The sequence below is a fragment of the Gymnodraco acuticeps genome, unplaced genomic scaffold (genome assembly GCF_902827175.1).
Source record: "Gymnodraco acuticeps unplaced genomic scaffold, fGymAcu1.1, whole genome shotgun sequence".
Lineage (NCBI taxonomy): Eukaryota > Metazoa > Chordata > Actinopteri > Perciformes > Bathydraconidae > Gymnodraco > Gymnodraco acuticeps.
In genome coordinates, this window is record NW_022989803.1 from 303145 (window position 1) to 320244 (window position 17100).

Sequence of the window (17100 nt, forward strand, 5' to 3'; positions counted from 1 at the left end):
AAATGCTGCACCTTAATGTTTAGTTTATTATATTTTGTATTTATTTGAGTGAATACATTATTCACAGTTTAATAATAATAATACAAATATATATATATATGTTTTTGTTTTGTGAAAACAAATTCTGCTGTACCGAAAACGTACCGAACCGAACCGTGACCAAAAAACCGAGGTACGTACCGAACCGAAATGTTTGTGAACCGTTACACCCCTAGCCAACAGTAAGTTGAATTGGTTTTGGTCAACACTTTTACACTAGTAGTCTATCATCTACATAATGACCAAACACATTCTATGGAAGCATTTATTAAGTAGATAAGTACTTTTGTTTTATAGGCTGAATGACTTAAGAAACTCATGAGCAAATCTCTGATAACAAAAGTTGAAAGTGGTGCTTTTACATTTCTTTTTTCTGGAGAAACTCAGTTTCTCATATTTGTCATCAAGTTAACTAAATGATTATCCCTTAATATAATAATATGAAGATGATGATAGGCAATTCAAGCAAACCACTCTCTTAAAATAGGAAACTATTGCGTGTGTCTTGCATGAAAAGATGTAATCAACCGTTCCATCTCCAATACCAAGAACACAGTGACCAATAGTAACAGGTGTTGCTTCAAAACATTCCACATTGTAAAGCCTTGAACCTAAGAGCATGTTTGACTTTAATATGCCACCACTTTCCTAAAATGTTTCCTGATCAAGTCTCCTTCATCATTCTATAAAGTGTTGATGATGAACGCATTTGCAATGTCAAAAAAATAAAAAAAGAGATTAGGTGGACACCTTATAAACCCCTATTGTGCGGTCTCTGTAAATAATATTATACAGAGTTTGGTCAAGGCTGGCAAAGATATATGAAAAGTGCCCTGAGAGGACTTCTGTGATGATTTGGCACCATATTAAAAGAGTAAATTGAAGATAATGAGAACCAACTAAATGTGGCCTATGTATCCAATAATTATAAATGTCCACATAGATTTCTTAATGTAATCAATATGTAGGTCAAAGTTTAAAAACTGTTAAGATAGTTTTGAATGTTTTAGCTGCTTTTACAAACCTACTTTAAGATAATCATAGTCATACATGGCGTGAATTCCAACAATCCTGATGACAGATTTGCACATACTAGTCTTGTTGGTATTAGTCTGTAAATCATTAACAGCTCAGTGCCTCAGCTTTGATTATCACACACGATATCAGAGTATGGTTTCATAATTATGTCACAGTATGAATGTAAAGGCCACAAAGGCAAAGAAAGGAAATTAGGGAAAAAGTGAAATGTTGGAATCCTTACCGATTATTAATGTGTAGCACTAGTACACAATCAGCTTTACTTAGATAAGCTTACAGTGAGCTCTTATTCATTCAACAGTGGAGAGGAGATCATATCAGCACTAAAATTAGACAATCACAGTTGATACAATAAAAGACTTACATGCTAATTGGAAAACAAGGCAACAGCTTCACATTTAAAAATCAGCGTCACGTTTTGTATAAATCTAATTAATTATGTTATCTTTGTAATAGTTCAATCTAAAGACCACAAACCAAGACTGTGGTAAATTGATTGATTTAGTGGTTTATAAATTAATAAACCACTAATGGAACATTCTTTCTGTAGGAAAAGCACAAATACACGCAGCATTTGATAAGGAGGAAGTTATGGAAGACTTATGTTAATGTGTGTATGAAATCCACACAGACTGATTAGATCTTATTAGAAGGCTTTACATCATATTCCATTCATGTCACTGATCCACAGAATGACCAATGGACACAATATTAAGACTGACATTAGCTAGCTCTTGTTTATCCCTTTACAGGCTATTCACAAGGAGCTATAAGGGTCACTCACAGCTAAGTCATCAGCCCACCACAAAGCTCATGTTATTCTTACGCCGTGTAACCTGTTAGTGTCAAGGGATTCTCTCAATAAAGCATTGCCCAACTACTCGCGTTAGACAACTGAAGTATGTTAGGAACGACTGATCTTATCCTGGTTATCTGAAAGGTATGTCAAAACACAGGCCTGAAACCTACCGCTAAGCAGGCGCACATTAAAGCTATAGCTGCATTGTCTCATAGATCTTGTTGTTTCCTTACGTCAATCAGCAACCCAGCAATTTAAGACAACCACGCATTGTGGAGATACCATACCACTTTTTGAGATAACATGAAACAATTCTGGCATCTACTTCATCGTGAACAGGAGAGTATGAACAATGACTAAACAACCAACCAAACACCCAAGCTCCTGATAAGGAGCAGCGGGCGAACTTAATCTAGGGCTTGATATTCGAGTGTCGCAACCCATAAAATAATAATGAATGTCACAGTATCCTATTTCAAAACAAAACTCGAATTCTCACCATTCCGTTACCTAGTTTATAATGATATCATCCGATATGGAAAGTAGCACACATTACCATGCACTGACATTACTGCTGCCGCAGCTCTATGCCGGTTGATCTGTTAGCCTGGCGCTAACGGGATATGTTTACTGTTTATTGTTCCGACAGCAATTATTATTAAGTTTGCCAGCTGCGAAGTAGAGCACTGATAGCTTCCGAAGCTCTAGGGAACAACCAGACAGTTTTTTTTGTAAACTACTAATATACGCAGAGTTAATAAATTAGGAACTCAACTTACCTTGCAATGATACGCAGCAGGGACATTAACTAACACAATTAGCTAATGCGAGCTAACAGTCAACCTTAACGTTGATGTTAGCTAACTTAGCCCCTCGATGTAGCAAATAACAGGTGGAGGATATCTACATGTCTTCTTTGTTGCACTTAAATATATTCCGTTGTACCTCTCTTACCAAGACAACTAAAGCTAACCAGATAGAGCCAGTCGGTCACACGCTCTCGGTGCTCTGAGTAATGATAGACAAGTCTCAGCTGCGACGGCTGCCTGTCAGCCAGTTGAACAACTATCGCTAGCCCAACCAGTCTAACGGGAGGTTTAGAGAGTGACGTATATAGAGGTAGATCGGATAGAGAGATGACACATCTTTAAAGCGTACGCCACAACCCCGGCGTTTTGATTGGGTCTCTTCTATATTCTTCTATATCTATGTCACCGCAGCGCATTTATATGACGTACAGGAAAGTAGCAAACAAGCTAACTGGGGCCGGTAGTTGTTTTTGCAGTTATTTCAGGTATTCTGACTTTATTTAGCACAAACGTTTGACATGTAACAACATTTATAAATCCAAATTGTAGCAGGTATTTGCAGTGGTGGGGGGTATTTGTTTCCTTGTTATATGTTTTTTGCATGATGCGTTTATCACCTTGCGTGGCTAAATGCGGTTGGTCGCGTTTTACTGACGCTCGGGTTTTGACATTGGCATGAAGCGTGATAGAAGGGTAACATTAACACGATTGATATTTTATTCTTGATCCTTGACGCTTTCCAATGCACTAATTAATGTATTTGGGGAAAATACTACATCAAATATGCTCCATCATTAAAACTAGTCAAACCACCATGTGATTGTTAGCTAATGCTAGCCTTATCATTATCAAACCCTTTAGCTTATTAGCAGCTAACCACCTAAATCTTCTGTTTCTAGCTGCCACAGAATTCGCTCCAAGTATGGCTCTCCCCCTGCTTTCAAGATCCCTTGCTGGGCTCCTTGTAGAGTCATCGTCAATAACTCATCAGAGGACTTTTAGGTAAGATCATTTGATGTTACATTTTATCAGCTGGGTCGTCTGGGTATTTTTGACAAACTCTATTCTACACGTCAGAGAGAGTAAAATAAGTTAAGTCACTATAATAGCAGTGGCATGCTTCAACATATCTTAATTTGTTTATGTCCCCTTTCACTCAAACATATTATTTGTTTATTGACGTTTGACCTTCATTGTGAGAAATCATGTATGAGTAAAGTCTCAACACAAGACTGTTATAAAGTCCACCTGCTGTAGGGGAAACTATTCTATGTGGTTGATCTTAATCTACTTGAAGATGTGGATGTTTTACATAATACTGCATGTTTCAGCCTGATGTTATAACATCACAATTAGTTGTAAAAACAGCCGTAATCCAATATGCTACATAAACCAATAGAATACATTTTGCATCTAATAGTGAAACATTTGAGATAAAACATTCTGTTTGTATTTTTATGTTAACCTTAAACTTTGTTGGCCATTTTTCTTCCACTTTAATAATAGCGACACCTAGTCCCAGTACACTTACTGTGAATGCTTTCATAGTTTCCTTGAGTTTTTTTCAGTCCTGGTTTCAGGAAACGACTCTAAAAAGCAATCAAATAGGGGTAGTGCGAATATTAAAGTTGTGGACTGAAACCAAATAATATCCTTTATCATGTGCACCTTTGGCATATTGTTTAATGTCCCAATTTAACATTAGAGCACACGTTATTCACTGTTTACTGTGTGGAGCAGCCTAGGCATTAAACTGTATATGACATGATCACCACAAACAGTCCATAAATTGGCATAAGACACTTGTCCACTGTTATTCCACTTTTAAACTTGAAAATCATTTATTGCAAGACTGCTGACTGAGGGGTCTGTCAAGGAAAGATGTAATCATCAACTAATATACTTTGTCTTCTCAGTGTATCTGCTGTTGCAGCAGCCATTCAAAAGATGACTAGAGTGCGTGTTGTGGACAACAGCTCCCTTGGAAATACACCATATCACCGTGCCCCAAGAGTGATCCATGTCTACACCCAGAATGGTATAGGAAAAGTCGGTGACAAAGTGTTGCTTGCCATCAAAGGACAGAAGAAGAAAGCGCTCATCGTTGGACACAAAATGCCAGGAGATCGCATGACGCCACGCTTTGATTCTAACAATGTTGTTCTTATTGAGGACAATGGGAACCCCACAGGAACAAGGATTAAGGTCCCTATACCCACACATCTACGTAAACATGAGGGAGAATACTCCAAGGTCCTGGCAATTGCTAATGCATTTGTTTAGTAACATCTTTAATCAGGTGTTATTTTTGATATATACTGTACATTTCACATGTTATGCTTGTATATGTTTTTGTCTTCAGTAAACTATATTAAAAAAAGCATACTCTCCTCAAAATGATTTAGATTGTTGTTATTAACGTGATAGACTCAAGTCTTGTCAACAGGTTTGACATTTTACTAAGTTTACAATAAATATAACCTTTACCATATAGGAGAGTTTGAGCAGCCAATGTGGGTCAAATTCATGTTATGAACAAACTGAGAAAGCATTTACCATGAGGGAAATATTTATTGAAGGCACAACATACATTCACAACATAAAATACATGACTGGCATATTTTCAATCTGTGTGTATAAGGCATATATTATCATGTGATCCCCGTGAATGTCCCTTGCGTGAATTGAAATACACCATTTCACACTGTCAGGCAACTTCAGTAGCATCATCCTAAACTAAATTGTCAGTGCAAAAAACAACAAAGTAGAACTAAACAAAGGTAAGCTGCTGTGCTTAAACTTCAATACAAATGAAATATTAACAAGCTAAACTTTCGAATCATGCCAGAAAAAAACATTGACATTATATTAGGTCTGTACTGCAGTGCCATCTACAGGTCTGCAGGTGCAACAATGAAACTGAAAACTGAGGTGATCATTACTCCTTCAAAATCTTTCTGTTAAACAATCAGGGCAAAATGGAAAAGAGTGCAGAATGATCATGAGAAACTTCACCTTTTTAAATCTTTACAGAAACAAAATTCTTCAGTTTTGTTGTGTTCCTAGTGAAATGTTTTTTTAGTGAGATTGAGCAGTGAATTTATTGTTAGTACATTCATACAGACAGTGAAACTAAAATATAATCCAAAATCTTGCAACAATGCACATCACAGCTAATGATTGTTGGCATGCAGGGAATCATGCTACCGATGATAGATCCAGGTGGCACAGTGATTGCTTCATACAGCAGGTTTGCATAGATTCCTAATTCAGCCGGGAGACACAAGACTTCATAGGACTTTGGTTTCCTATTGTAGTAAATCCCCCTGCATTTTTTGGTCTTGTGGAAGGTGGGGCTTAGCCTCCACCTACCAGGCCACACCGGATCCAACTTAAGGCCTGTAATCAGCAGTGCTCAGACCAAAAAAGGAAGGGGGATTTACTACACCAATTAAAAAGCTATTTTACTACTTTGCATACGCTGTTAAAGGATTGATGGGTTGCTAAGGCTGAGGGGTCTTCATTTCTCCAGGTTTATGGCAATCTGCAGCCACTGTACCTTTGCTGTTCCAGAGAAGATGGTCCTTTCAACCACACATTGTCAGGTAAAGCCACTGGCAACAGGAGAGAAATGTTAGATGAATAGTAAATACTATAAAGAAAATCACAATATATTTTGTCCACAGAACTTACCTCCGTTAGATTCATCTCAGCCTGTCCTGATCCATCCTTGTCGAAGTGCTGGAAAGACCCTGTTGATGTTTTTACAATAATCAATAGTCGGCACACATGTACTGTAGTATACATTTACAATATAACAATTTACAATAATACTCACTGAACATAGCTTCCAGCTTGACCAAGCAGCAGATGAAGTTGTCAAAGTCGACCATCTCGTTCTCCGCATACCGGGCTACCAGAATCTGGTTCAGTTTGTTGTTCAGTTTGAAACCTACACAGAAAGATAATAAAAATAAGGGTTACACTTCTCATCTGTGGGTGTGTGTACAGTAAATAATGGTGGAAATGATCATTAAGAGCACTATACACCTACACCTGTATAAATAAAGGCTAAATAAAAAAAAAATATATACCTGCTCCCTCTACAGCAAGACGTATCTCATATGAGCTCATGGCCCCGGACTTGTCCAGGTCAAAATCTCTGAAAATGACCTGGAGGATGGAAACAGAAAGATAAATACAGAGAATCTAAGTGTGAACACTGTTCCTGTAACAATGTGTTTATTGTTTTCGTTCTTACCAGCCACTTTCGGATCTTGTTCCAGAGGATCTGAAACTCCACCAGCCCTAAACGGGCACTACCGTCTTTCTGTTAAACACATGGTCAAGGGGTGAAACCACACACAAAACAATCACTAGTATCACAATTCATTAATTTAGTTTAAAATAAAATAAAGATTATTAGGACTTTTAATTCATTCATTCTTTCCAGATAAATCAAAAGGATACGTCCATCAGGTTGACCATGCTCCTGCATGATTCCATACTGAAGCCATCAGTCTTCAGATCTTTGTCTGAAAGAAAAGATATCTGAAACAGTCTGTTCTGCAAAGACAGTTTCACAGACACTTGTAAAACAGGGTGTAATGGTGTGCACTCTACAGTGGAATCTAATAATGTAGTGGGACATTTGTTACCAACATGTGCACTTTCCAGTAGCTATGATTTGTTGATAATAAACTCACGCCGGGTAACGACTCTGTTGAGAATGGTCCGAAGCTCGTGGACAGAAATCTCCATGTCCTGAAAAATCACAGAGGACAGGATGTAAGAGACATCTGTCTTCACCATAACAAGGCTGATACCAATGTGGATGTTTTAAGTATTAGATATTATCTAAATGACCACCAAAGATACAAATATAAATGCAAACAAAGATAAGGGAGATCTGTTCAGAACTTGCCTCTCCTGCCAGCTGTGCGAACATGGACTTAAAAGAATCATCAATGTCGTCTTCAGTTACTTCTTCCTGTAGGAAACCACAATATAAAAAAGGCATTTGTTTAATTTCAGAATCCTTGTCATTTCCTGCTATTAATAAAGTAGAGTATGCAACATCTATTTTATTCATGTCTCAGTTTTACATACTTCCTCTCCAAAATCTGCAGAGATTTCATCATCCAGTTCTCTGCAATAAAAAAAAATTACCATGATATTTACATTTCAAATACATAAGCTGGATTTAAAATGATGTAAAAGACTCTTACTCTGTTTCCGATTGCTTCTCAGTGAAGACTCTGAGGACAAAGTCCGCCTCCTGACTAGCCTCAAAGGTGGAGGGGACGATGAGGTATTCCCCTGGGGGCAGACGCAGCCGTGTGCTCACCTCTCGCAGGTTAATGAATGTCTCGGAGCGTGCACACGATGAATGAGTGAGGAAGAAATCCTTCTTCAGATGGACATTTGTGCAGCCTCTGTACTGAGGGCCACAGGGAACACACATGGGTTGAAATGCATGTGCATGTTTTTAGGTCAATTTCATTGAACTCAGAAATAGTTTACAATACTGCCAACCTTTTCAAACATCTGATTTATATTTAGTTTGACTTTGGACTACATTGAATGCAATGTACTCTCATATGAGAAGTAATTATACTAAAGAGGATTGAAAAATTGCTTGAAATAGGTGAATCATTGATGAAACTTCTCAATATTATTTGTTCTTAAATATGTGGATTGATTTATAAATGGTCTGCATGGATTCATATCTTAATCAAAGAACGTTTTTTAAAACTAAAATGTGATCAGCAGTAGTGTAAAATATACATGCAAAATAGGCGGTAGTAATAAATGCTCTGCTTACCTCTTCTGGAATCTGCAGAAAAAAAGACAAAGAAAGAAATATATAAATGACACGAACAAAATGTAACCTGACACAAAACTCAAGCATAAGAATAAACCATGAGAGAGAAAAAGTGACAAAACAGATTTGTACCTCATAAAGAGCAAAGCCAATGGTGTGCGTGTCCTGACCCTGGCGGCGGTATTTGCGGCGGTCCTTCTGCATGAGAGCAACCAAAAAGCTGCACGCCACCTCATCGTCCTCTGGGTCATCATCCTCCTCCAGCAAGGTGATCTTGTACTGAGGGTTGATCCAGAACGTGTCTACACAGATGGTGCATTTGTGTTAGCATGTTTCATTGTCCACTGTATGTCAGTGTGTAGACTTTAAAGGTCCCCTATTAAACTCTTTTTCAACAATATATTATAGGTCTCAGACATATACAAAACATGTCTCTGAAGTGTTTGGTTGAAATACCAAACAGATTGCATGCCATAAAACCCTCTGTTTCTGGGTCTGTAGCTTTAAATGCTATTGAGCTGCCACTCCTCAAACCATTCTGTGAAATGTTTGGTTTGAAAATAGTGCTCTAGGAGGAGAATCGGGTGATAAGGTGGGCGGATGTTACCTTGGTTAGTTATTGACTAATGGTTGCACAACCCAAAAACAAAAAAATTCACATCACAAAGTGTTCGAAATCTGATCAGCTAATTTTTTTTAGGTTTTTATATAGATGGGTCAGGATAAAAGGAGAGAAGATCTTTTTTCCTGAAACTTTCCGAATCTCTTAACACAGAGAGGAGGACACATATTTATGAATAAAATACATGAAAAAGTGGATTTTGCATAATAGGTGACCTTTAAATAAATTGAATTTTTTTCTCACTGGGATTGTTCCTGCAGCCTCCGGCGGTGCTGCCTCTCCTCCACGCGCCGTAAAACTTTGTGGTGTTCCAGTGGCTGAGACCGTCCTCACTCAGAGCGTCAGCAGTCAAGTTACAGATCTCTAGCCGAGAAAACTGCCTCTTGAACTCATTGAAGGACATCCTGGAAGATTACAAATAAATGCTTAGGGTCAGAACCTAAATATGACCTTTATAAAAGAACAGTTCTGAGAAATGTGCTCAATAGCTTTCTTGCCACTAATATGAGGAATTCTATCCCACTTTCTTGTCTGTAAGGTAAATACATAAAAAAGGACCTTACCTTATTAGTTACATATGTTATATATCAACTGATGAAAACTGAACCCACATGTATTTGTATTTCTTTTTTCCCCCTGTAACTCACCACAAGAAAGTGAATAAGTGTATTCCCGATAACTAGTTCTTTAAAATACATATAGTACATATAATACAATAGCAACTGACACATCTTACCAAAACTCCCCATCTTCCATCTTAAGATGCAGGTCCTCTCGTTCAGAAGGATCAATCTCATCCCATTCAGGGGAACTACACACAACAAGACAAACAGACCAGAATACACAGTCAGTAAGAGATATCACGCTCATAAAAGCACAACCAAACAAAACTGAGGATGCAAAAATGTTTAGTACACAGAGACATTGGCACACTCACTTGTCACTCCAGGCACCAGTCCACTCCACCTGTCCCCAAGGGTTACGTATCCGGATTAGGCGCTCCATGTTGCCTTTGTAATCAACCTACATAACACAGGGAGATTGCTCAATTAGAAACATTAAGTCATTTGCAGTGTTGACCAAATAAAGACCACATAGTCATGCACCGACAGACCTCCTTCAGTCCGGTGAGTGAGTAGGCATGGCCCTTCACAAGCTTCTTGAATGTAACAGCCTCCATGTCGAAGGCACTGGTGATCTGTAAATGAAAAACATCATTTCTGCATCCAAGTATGAATGGTCTGGCACAGAAATAACTAGAAGAGCTTTTAATGTTATTAGCTTCCTCAGAATGGTGCAACATTGATCTGCGTGTCTTGGTGGTGTGCCAGCGTGTGCAGCACTTACATCGATGGAGCAGCCCAGCAGAGAGCCTCTCACCAGGGCCTTAGCGATGATCCTGTGCAGATCTCTGGGGGCCTTGCACAGCTCGTACATCTCAGACACACCACCTGTGAAGTCCTCAAACCCCTCAGTGGTGCTTCCTCCAGACAGAGCCTCGTAGGATCCATTCAGCCTGATGTCATGTGGAAAAAAAACACTTTCCATCAAACACACTCATCTGAATTATTGAACAACTGGTTAGGCTCTTCTAATACATACTTTGCGTAAGCCTTCTCTAGGAGTGCACTCCAGAATTCATTGCCCTCAGCAGAATGGACGAACATCAGCTCTCCATCTTTGACAGGTAATCTGTCATCAATCACAACATCTACCCACTCGCCAAACTGCCAGAACTGCAACACAGAGTAACAATCAACAACTCCATCAATCCAAACTGCTTGCCTTACATTTGAGGATCTTAAAATACCTGAAAGTGGAATATTCCAGCGTAGTCGTCTTGAAAGGACTGTCCATGTGGGACGACCCGGTGAAGAAGCGTCTCATTCAGGGTGAGAGAAGCGATGGCTGCTAAGAGCCAGCAATCACCTGCAAATGAAAAGAAGCATTAAGCAACCTTTATATGATTGTCTTTTTTTTCATGACAGATTTAACATTAACAATAATAGCAAGAAGGGCTCACCCAGCGCTCCCTGACAGATGTCGGTCCTGGAGGCACCACCCACAATGAACTGAGGGTCATCACTCAGGTCCTATGGAGAAATTCAAAAAGTCAATTAAATCTCAGAGTTTGGATTCATAGCCTATGATTTACATATAATGAATAGTTCAGAAGTGGGGTTGAGTGAGATACTTAATAGTCAGTGCAAAACCTACAGTGGATGGCAGCCAGGTAAGCTATATTTAGAAAGATTTCACCACTGTCACACAGCCCCTTTCTCCTGGGAACTGAGTCTGTTATATCCATACCTTCAAGGCAAAATAAACTTCATTGAGAAAACTGAAATGTTATCTTGCACAACACACAATTGGCTGGTCTAAAGCAGCCTCAACCTGCGAGTATGTCGCACAATAACATACTCAATATGGAGGAGTACCTCATACAACCCCACTTCAAATAATTCAAACTATCCTTTTAAAAACGACACATGTCTTATAGCTATTTTCGCATCTACACTCTAACTTCCTGTGTTTCAATGACTGTAAACAAGTGTTGGAGCGAGGAGTGGTCAGGGAATGCCATGCCATGCCATGCCAACAGCTGCAGCGGTCTGAAAGGTTCCTGTTCATACTCGTCCTATTCTGTCAGAGTTTACAGACAAGAAATAACACTCAGTGTCATTTGATATTTCTGTTTATAATGTTTCCCTCTTGAGTTCCAGTAATCAGTGGCAAGAGACATAACCCATGCATCATGACAAAAGTAATGAGGAGCAATCAAAAGAATGATGAGAGGCATTTTCACATTTAAAATGTAAAAACAATTTATCTTGCCCTGGGGGAATTTTTAGAGCAGTACATATAAACTAAACATAATATAAGATACAGTGTGATACAGAGTGTATAAAAACGTTTTTTATCGTGTTTCCTTCTTAAAATATATATATTGCAGATCTGTCTGTATTACCTTCTTCATAGACACTAAATGATGATGAGAGATATGTCCTTATTTTACCCAAGCCTTCTGAAATCATCATTATTCAATTGTACCCTTGCTGTTTTGCCTGGCTTGCTGACTATGTATTTTATTTTCTGTTTCATTCTCTAATGCCTTGAGACTGAAGAGACAGTATATAGTATCTACATGTATATTTTTATTGAAACTATAATCTTTAATCTGTCGAGTATGGTTTGTCTGTTTTGTTTTGCTTGGAATTATTAAACAAAAGGTATTTGTCACTTGTACCCTTTACCTCAACCAATAGGAATAAAACATATCAGTTTTTTGTATTGTTAGTATCCACTCACTGTGGGCCGTATCCACTCCACATCCCTAGTTTTGGAGGAATAGGGGGCGAGCTCCTTGAAGCCCAGGGATGGAGGCTCAGCGGGGAAACAGTCGTCCTCAAACAGGCAGCCGGACTCCACACACTGCTGCTTCAGAGCCTCATAGTCCTGGTTGGAGAAGGGCACAGCGTGCTCATTGGTGCCCATGCCTTCTGCTCGCAGCCTGTTGGCCTGTATGACAGCGGACATCCCAGTTGCATACATACTGGTGGGAGATAAAAAATGGAGGCGTGTGAGTATGCACAGGCTGTCTATAAATAGCAGTAAGCTCCTCGGTGGCACACTCTTGTCCAAGTGTTACAGCACGGCACTCATGTTTAGAAAAATAGTATTTATGCTAGTGATAAGTTCAAAACAATTCTGAATCTGCCTTAAGTGAATTCATTCCAGCCTAAAAGTTAAAGAAAGCTTTATGCTTTAAGGCCATTTAGGAAACTGAGGTTCTTGGTCTTTGTTTTGTATTAAATATGTAGGTTAAGCAATCTGTGGAGGTTTTACATTCTACAATTACCAACAACATGATGGGGTTGTTTCATTATCTTTGGATTCAATATGTTTGAGGCTAATTAAATAATACATTATTCAGAAATCATAGGCTGTTGTTAAAACCTCTTAAAGTTGAGGGGCTGCCAAGTGGGATTTGTGACCTCAGTATTTCTAATGTCCTGGCAAAAGGTAAATCCTGCAAAACATAATTGTTATTTAAAATCAAAGCAAATGTGCTGCTATGAAAACTTCATTTAGCAGCCAACACATATTTAAGCCAAGCTAAAACTAATAATTAGACAACATAAATACAAACAAAAGAAAAGGGATTACTGAGGACTGTGAGAAAAGACCACCTTACACACAGCAGACCTAGAAATAACAAAGGACATATGATACCTTCGTATACCTTGTCTGTAAAGGATGGCTGAGAGAGAGAATGAGACAAAACAAGAAAGGTTATGTTGTTTAACTCTAGTTTTGGCACAGGTAGAGATAAAGTGCTTTTACTTTTCAATAACTCAGATTGCGCTGAGTTGCAGGATCCTGCGCAGCCCTAACAGACTTTAGTGTTGACCACTCAGTAGGGGTATTTTCTCCTCTCTGAATGCACCTACTTTACAATCCCAGAGAGTTTCACAACTTTCAGCCAAGTCTCACAGGACGATACAAACACTTTGTGAGAAGAGCAGGAGATAAAAAGAACCACATACATCAAGAAGATGGCTCTTAGTTGTTCATTTGCTCTCCCTTTATGAACTACTGCAAGAAACTGGGACATGAGAGGAGCTTTTATCTGGCTGTGCTCCACTGGAACAGAATCCTAATGAGCTCAGATCTGTAAACAGTGCAGGAAGAGCGGGCAACTTTGATGGAGCTAAAGTGGTGAGGGATCAGGGGATCGATGAGGAGAAAATGACTCCGTTGACTTTCAGTGATGAGTAAGAGAGGAAATAATGACGTGTTGTTGCGAAAAACAAGCTTTGCTTTCGATAGAAACAATTCTGCAGGCGAGGACCCCCAGCCTGACACTGGGGCCCCTCATGCTGTGAGAGTCTGCAGGAATGTCCCTCCTCTATCAGACAGCTAGATAGAGGACACTGCTGGCTGATGACTAAAAGGATATCTTTATATAAGCTGATCCAGACATTCCTTTGACAATGATGTCATCTATAGGACTTCAACCTCAACAATGCCCTATAATAACCATCTACAACCAGAACAATGCTGCAAATATCCTACTTTATTATGATTTCTTAGTGAATTTAGATGCCTGTTAACTATCAAACAGTATTAGCATGTCTGGCATGTATGCAGGCTCATATTGTTTTAGCACCTGTTCAATGGGCCTGTCTTTTTTATGGCCTGATGCCTGCTTCCAACATTTCTCACAACAATAATATATATTTTACCACACAAACAAACTCATTCCACACCGGATGTTACATATGAATGGCATCTGTATGCCTGAATATGACAGCTGGATTATTATTAGTGCTACAGCGTACAGTATGTTGCATCTAATAAAGCGCGGCCTAATGTCACACTGATTCCACCGGGAGGCACCGTTAACTATCAGCGGGATAATTAGCACTTGGAGTGAAAGGACATACAGAAAACGGCTCCACTCACCACCGCCGTGAAGGGAACCTGCCACTCCTTCAGAATTGCTCGGGTTGTGATAATCGTGTAAAGCTGGGGTGGGAGGCAGTGGTTGTTTGGTACTAGACAGGAGCAGTGCAGGTCCAGCCCTCTCTCTCCGCTGCACACTGCGGGTATACCGGCCTCAGGAGGAGGGGCCACCGCTCACACTCAGCCCCGCCGCCGCTAGAGGTGCTGGAGATCACATAAAACACAACTTGAATATGGCAAATCACGGCACAAGAAACAACAATACAAGTAATTCACTGAGGTTATACAGAGGAGGGAGAAATACTCAGATTGTGTTCTTGAAGTACCAGAGTGTATTAGTAATCTGTTACAAGTAAAAACCTTTGTCATTATGCACAGTAGCTATGTTGTAGTTATGGCAATTCATTATAAGTCCCAGGCTCTTCCAACAATGCAACCTAAATATGTGACATAAAACACATTTTAAAAAACTATCACAAGAAGAAACAGAGTAGAAATAAAAGATTATGTTGCCAGACAAATCTGCAAGTAAAGCAGATGAATTATATCAAGTTAACAATACGCTATAATATACATGGCATATCAAACAGCAGAAAATTCCCCTTGAATCTAATAAAGTGGGAGAATTATTTTTCAATACATTTGTTTTCAAATTAAAAATATATATTCTTAAAAATAAAGAGAGGAAGTAACTCTGAAGGAAAAGTTAATATGTGTAGCTGTAAGTATAGTTACAGCGCTTTTAATAAACCCAAGTAAAGTACACTCAGAAAAACATGTCATAGGTAAATAATTGGCTTTATAAAACACGTTTGTCTTCAGTTCACAACATCAGTGCAAAATAAAGGACACAAATAGAAAAACAAACATAAGACACACAGGTCTCCAGATACAATACCATAGAGGCGTATCGTGTATTAATAAACTGAACGGCTTTAGGGGAGAGGCTACAGTTAAGTCATTTTGTAACTTGGAGACATTAATAATCTCATCTCTGTCAACCGAAACTGAAGAAAAAAAATTCACCTGAGAGATAAGGTACAGTGAACAACTGCAGAGGTTAAAGGTCACCTGCCAGCAAATCTATCACGCTGACTGCTAAGGAGAGATACATATACCATAGCTGCAGATGATACTATCCTGGGTTTGGTTTTAATGCAGCCAGGAGTTTGTGTCACTCTATACCATATTCAGACATTGATAGAATTTAAAATATGAGATTTGTTCAAAGGTTGAATTGAGTATGTCTTGAAGTCTTCAAATGCTCCGACTTGACAAATCCAGTTAATATGTTGATTAAATCAGATGGAAGAGATATTTCTAAAGTCATGATGTTTGCATATTATTGCAAGACTATAAATACAAAATGTGGCACACTAGAAACAAATATATTAGCATAGTCTTATCCTGATGCTCATGAGGACACTTCCTGGTTAGTGTAGGACTAAAGTGGTATGTTTCTAACACCAGCCCGGCAGAGTAAATTATACCATTACATAAAACACCTCCAAACAAAATTCTCTTTATCAAATTTTTAATTTCCTCCTGGTTTAAAGTGGGCAGAGATTCAGTTGGATAAACAGGGCAGATGCAGATCAGCTGATATTTTAATGTTAAACTATGTTAAATTAGCTTTGTAACATAGGAGCATTGCTTAGAGCCAGACACTTCCCTAAGTAACTGGGCCAATAGCATAACAGGGCTATTGGACTTGACAAAAAGTGAACAAATATAAATTCTTATGTTGCTCTGCATCTGCATGTTTGATGTGTCAATAGGCGATGGCTGCCAACCACACAGTACACAATGCCTACAAGTTTGCACTATCAACCAGACTCAGAGACAGTTTCATCCCACAGGCAATACGACTGTTAAACACCTGAACTGTTGAAACAACATCCACAATATTCTGCTACTTAAAAATTACTTATCTATTTACCTAATATATCATATTTCAATGACTTGCAGACTCTTATTGCACTATTTCACTATTTCACTTTTTTAAACTATTTTCTTCTTGTATTTACAATTTACTATTTGCTTGCACTATATGCTTTCATGAGTATTAGATGTCTTAATACAGATCAATCATTGACTGTCAGTGGCTGGGTTAGGGAGACAGAAGACTGTCTTATGATAAAAGACTGCATCAAAAGATCAATAGCCAAAATCAACAAGAATACAGGTTGTCTCTGCTGGACCTGCAATTTCATACAAGTTAGTTGAGTATGTACTAATAGGAATAATGTTTTATTTCCGTTTTGTGTGTCTAAAAAACAGAGGAGGGGTATGGTTGTTATTGGCACTCATTTGTCATGTCGATGTCACAAACAAAACTGTGTACACAAAACATTCAGTGGTTTATGACCCTCCCTTCTTCCAGCTTCCAACTATAGTCAAGCCTGGTTATGCTGTGGAGGCAGTGTGGACTGGTTAAACTCAACATTGTTATTTAAGAGGACACTCCTGTAAGTCCACTGGGTTGGGAAGGTTTGAAACTTGG

The 17100-nt window shown here is 38.7% G+C and overlaps 2 protein-coding genes across 3 annotated transcripts; one reads left to right on the top strand and one right to left on the bottom strand.

Moving 5' to 3' along the window:
• The first annotated feature begins 3054 nt into the window (after positions 1-3054).
• Positions 3055-5082, top strand: mrpl14 (mitochondrial ribosomal protein L14). 2 transcript variants are annotated; one of them, XM_034226776.1, is made up of 3 exons: positions 3055-3170; positions 3585-3687; positions 4602-5082. In XM_034226776.1, exons 2-3 carry the CDS (start codon positions 3608-3610, stop codon positions 4966-4968), a joined length of 447 nt encoding a protein of 148 aa, XP_034082667.1. In that variant the 5' UTR covers positions 3055-3170; positions 3585-3607; the 3' UTR covers positions 4969-5082. The 2 variants fall into 2 exon arrangements, with proteins under 2 accessions (XP_034082667.1, XP_034082676.1); XM_034226785.1 differs by lacking the exon at positions 3055-3170 and adding an exon at positions 3304-3378.
• Positions 5083-5236: 154 nt separating this feature from the next.
• On the bottom strand, positions 5237-14753 carry capn1a (calpain 1, (mu/I) large subunit a). The gene is made up of 22 exons (XM_034226744.1): positions 14598-14753; positions 12441-12684; positions 11155-11224; positions 10942-11060; positions 10734-10867; positions 10479-10647; positions 10246-10329; positions 10069-10154; positions 9868-9942; positions 9375-9535; positions 8642-8811; positions 8510-8521; positions 7914-8125; positions 7795-7834; positions 7610-7675; positions 7392-7449; positions 7156-7220; positions 6947-7015; positions 6780-6858; positions 6524-6637; positions 6379-6437; positions 5237-6299 (listed from the first exon to the last, which is right to left on the bottom strand). The coding sequence occupies exons 2-22, from the start codon at positions 12681-12683 to the stop codon at positions 6273-6275; spliced, it is 2112 nt and encodes a 703-aa protein (XP_034082635.1). The 5' UTR covers position 12684; positions 14598-14753; the 3' UTR covers positions 5237-6272.
• Between the last annotated feature and the right edge of the window lie 2347 nt (positions 14754-17100).